Source organism: Micropterus dolomieu, linkage group LG23 (genome assembly GCF_021292245.1).
Source record: "Micropterus dolomieu isolate WLL.071019.BEF.003 ecotype Adirondacks linkage group LG23, ASM2129224v1, whole genome shotgun sequence".
In the NCBI taxonomy this organism is placed as follows: Eukaryota; Metazoa; Chordata; class Actinopteri; order Centrarchiformes; family Centrarchidae; genus Micropterus; species Micropterus dolomieu.
The window spans coordinates 13,163,056-13,166,868 of record NC_060172.1 but is presented as its reverse complement, the minus strand read 5'-3'; the positions used below and the strand labels follow the sequence as shown (position 1 = coordinate 13,166,868).

Sequence of the window (3,813 nt, the reverse complement as noted above, 5' to 3'; positions counted from 1 at the left end):
CTGATTGTTGAGGATAAGTCCCCGTCCCCACTGCTCTGCAGGGTAGTCTGAGCATTGGCAGTAACAGACGATATTTACTAACCTTATCAGGACACTGTTTGATTTTAAAGTTCTTTGCTGTTTAAACTTAAATTCCATGTCTCTGTAGTTCAGGTACAATGAGTGTAATGGTGTGTTTTAATTCAGGCTTTGTCAGATCTAGATCAGGCATCTGTTTTCTACCTCAGCATGAATATATATATGATATTGTATGACTGGACCTGCCAAACTACTGGCACCAGACTTATTTTTTTTGTGCTGTAGGCTTAAAACCAGTGTCTGCAGTTTGACAGATGAAAGCCATCACTGTGCTCTCTGCTGCATGAAATGACTGCAGTTTTTATGATTGTGTACATTTTGTATTAATCCGAACAGAACCACAGTGCTTATGGAAATTTCTCAAATGTATACTTTCTGGTTTGCTCATTCTTCTGTAATAGTAAACTGAATATCTTTGGGTTTTGAGCTTTTGACATCTGATGGTGTCACCAAGGACTGTGGGAAACTGTGGTGGGCATTTCGCGCTGTTTTCTGACATTATACAAACCAAATGATTGATTGATTACTTCAGAAAGTAATCTGTAGATTAAACCAAAATGAAAATAATCATTAGTTGCAGCTCTAATTATGGCTACACGTTCTTCTTTTATGAATATAATTTTACATGTGGCAAATGCCATATTTTTTAGGGTGGTCCCTCGCCAAGCCTAGGCACCCAATATCAAATCAATAGGAGGGAACCCCTATTTTATTTTCACCCTTTTTCCCCTGCAAGTCAGCGTTGAGGGCTCTATACCCGCACAGCTTCTTTGTCGCGCTCGGCGCTGACATCATCTTTGTGCGTCCCTTTCTTCAGACAACGCTCAGTCATGTTTACCGTTTAATTCAGTGATCCGAGGCTTTTTGTGTTGTCGCCATTAAGCTTTTCTATCGCTATTGTTTTGTATTTATTGTTAATAGACTTTGTAGTTAACGCTAACTTATTTCAACATGGAGTCCGAAGCGGCCAACGAGGAGAAGACAGCCGCTCTGTCGGCGGCGCAGAGACGGGCAGAGATCCGGAGGAGAAAACTGCTCATGAATTCAGAGGACAGGATGAACAGAATCGTGGGCTACACTAAAAACGAGTCTGAAAACAACGGTATGCTGTGATAATTTAACCAGTTTACACTACAGTGCTGTTCGTGACGATCACCTGCTTTATATGCTGCTGTTGTATGAACAGTCAGCACATTGACCTTTGTCCACCATCGGTATCATCATTTCAGTATTCATATTCAGTACAAATGTATGAACAGAAGTATGTGTGGCACAGCCTGAGATTCAAACCAGCATCTACCCAATGAAACTCTAACACAAGATGGCGCTGCTGTGCCTGAAACAGCTGGATTTATAGATTAGGCATGGACAGAAAATTTAATTGCAACAATTTTATAGTTGATAAACCATAATTTTTAAAGCTAATTTGCAACAGCAAGTTGTAGCTCCAGTTTCTTAAATGTTGTCAGTGTTCATATCTGAGGATTAAAGGCCCTGCACTCATTTATTGTTGCTGATTTGAATCTCCTGTGGTTAATTGACAGCTCACTCACTCTTTGATAAGGATTGGTCAATGTTGCTTTTGTTTATTCGTTTTATTTCATAGTGACAGTATAAGTGCAGAGAGGGGAATGATATGCAACAAAGGAAACCAACAGTTATTATACCACATAATAGCAACTGTTGGTTTCCTTTGTACATATGCCTTTTAACCACTGACCCACCATGACACCACCTAAACTTATTTTTTATGACATTTTACACTTGCACAATGCACCTCTGACACTGTTTCAAAACCACTAAATTATCTTCTCATCTCTGGCATTACTGCGCTGCAATTTCTTGTAACTTATCAAACTAACTTAAATGGCAATACTTAAAAAAAAAAGCTTATTTTCCAGGAGCAGAACTTGATTGCATGTAGTGTGTCGGAAAGAAACTTTCTGACATGTTATGGACATATACCACAAGTTTACTAGAGCGGAACAATTTTGGAAAATAATCTAATTGCGATTTATTTATTTATTTTTTTTTACCAATATTGCGATTGCTATTTAAAATACGATAAATTTTTAAGCTCTTTACCTTCTGTATTATTCAAAACGGACAAGCAGTAAATCAGTGTATGGTATGACCAACACAATATTAGATTAAACATACACTTGTCTTTCTTGTGGGTCAGGCCTGTGTTATGATGAAATTAGGTGATTCATGAATTGCACGAATTATTATTATGAGCAATGGTGGAGAAGAAGTATCAAATTTTAATAATATGAGAAAGATCATTTGAGAGTCAAGTCATGGTATTAAATTTGATATATATGATATAATAACATCAGGTCGGCCTACCTACAGACTACAAGAAAAACTAAGTTCACCGCAGTGTATTATAAGCTACAGTAAGCGCTCAATACCAAACCCACAGTTCAACCACCAATTAATGAGTCCTGATCTCAGTTAAAATCTCCCAGGAGTCCATCTTTCTATATCCCAGTAAGCAAACAAAAAATACTCAGTTTGAGGTTCAATTCAAAAGTTGGCCAACGAAAATAAAACCCACCTGCCGATGTGCGCAGCTGTAGGGTTAACCGGTCAACATGCATAACGTTATAATCAATAACTTAGGTTAGCCACACACTCGGTGATGGTTATGGTAAGGATAATTGGCTTCGGGGGGCTGTCAAGAGTAACATAGCTAGCTAGCCAGCCAGCTAGCTGGCAGTATCAAGGTCCTAGAAATGCAGTTCCGGTCGTAGGATTGCGGTCCTGAAACTGCAGCCTCCATGACACCGGTACTGCAGCTACATACTACTCGAGTTCCCCCGCAGCCTCCGATGCCAGCAGCGCACTGGCTGTAACCAGGCTGTAACTCAGGACAGACTGGGCCTCTTTCAGACTTGTGAGTTTGGTTTGAAACGCCGTTTCACAGATACAGGTGCTGGTCATAATTAGAATATCATCAAAAAGTTGATTTATTTCAGTAATTCCATTCAAAAAGTGAAACTTGGATATTATATTCATTTACTACACACAGACTGATATATTTCAAATGTTTATTTCATTTAATTGTGATGATTAAAACTGACAACTAATGAAATTCCAAATTCAGTATCTCAGAAAATTTTATTATTATTTAAGACTAATACAAAAAAGGGATTTTTAGAAATGTTGGCCAACTGAAAAGTATGAACATCAAAAGTATGAGCATGTACAGCACTCAATACTTAGTTGGGGCTCTTTTTGCCTGAATTACTGCAGCAATGCGGCGTGGCATGGAGTCGATCAGTCTGTGGCTCTGCGCAGGTGTTATGAGAGCCCAGGTTGCTCCGATAGTGGCCTTCAGCTCTTCTGCATTGTTGGGTCTGGCGTATCGCATCTTCCTCCTCACAATACCCCATAGATTTTCTATAGGGTTAAGGTCAGGCCAGTTTCCTGGCCAATTAAGAACAGGGATACCATGGTCCTTAAACCAGGTACTGGTAGCTTTGGCACTGTGTGCAGGTGCCAAGTCCTGTTGGAAAATGAAATCTGCATCTTCATAAAGTTGGTCAAAACTTCCTGGTAGACGGCTGCGTTGACCTTGGACCTCAGAAAACACAGTGGACCAACACCAGCAGATGACATGGCACCCCAAACCATCACTGACTGTGGAAACTTTACACTGGACTTCAAGCAACGTGGATTCTGTGCCTCTCCTCTCTTCCTCCAGACTCTGGGACCTTGATTTCCAAAGGA

At 39.9% G+C, this 3,813-nt stretch overlaps 1 protein-coding gene across 1 annotated transcript in view; it reads left to right on the top strand.

The window, feature by feature from the left end:
- The first annotated feature begins 834 nt into the window (after nucleotides 1-834).
- Nucleotides 835-3,813, top strand: part of camlg (calcium modulating ligand) — a 10,300-nt gene continuing 7,321 nt past the window's right edge. The window contains exon 1 of the mRNA XM_046040894.1: nucleotides 835-1,180. Within this exon, the coding sequence (XP_045896850.1) occupies nucleotides 1,030-1,180 (151 nt within the window). The 5' untranslated portion in view covers nucleotides 835-1,029. The remainder of the gene's footprint in view (nucleotides 1,181-3,813) is intronic.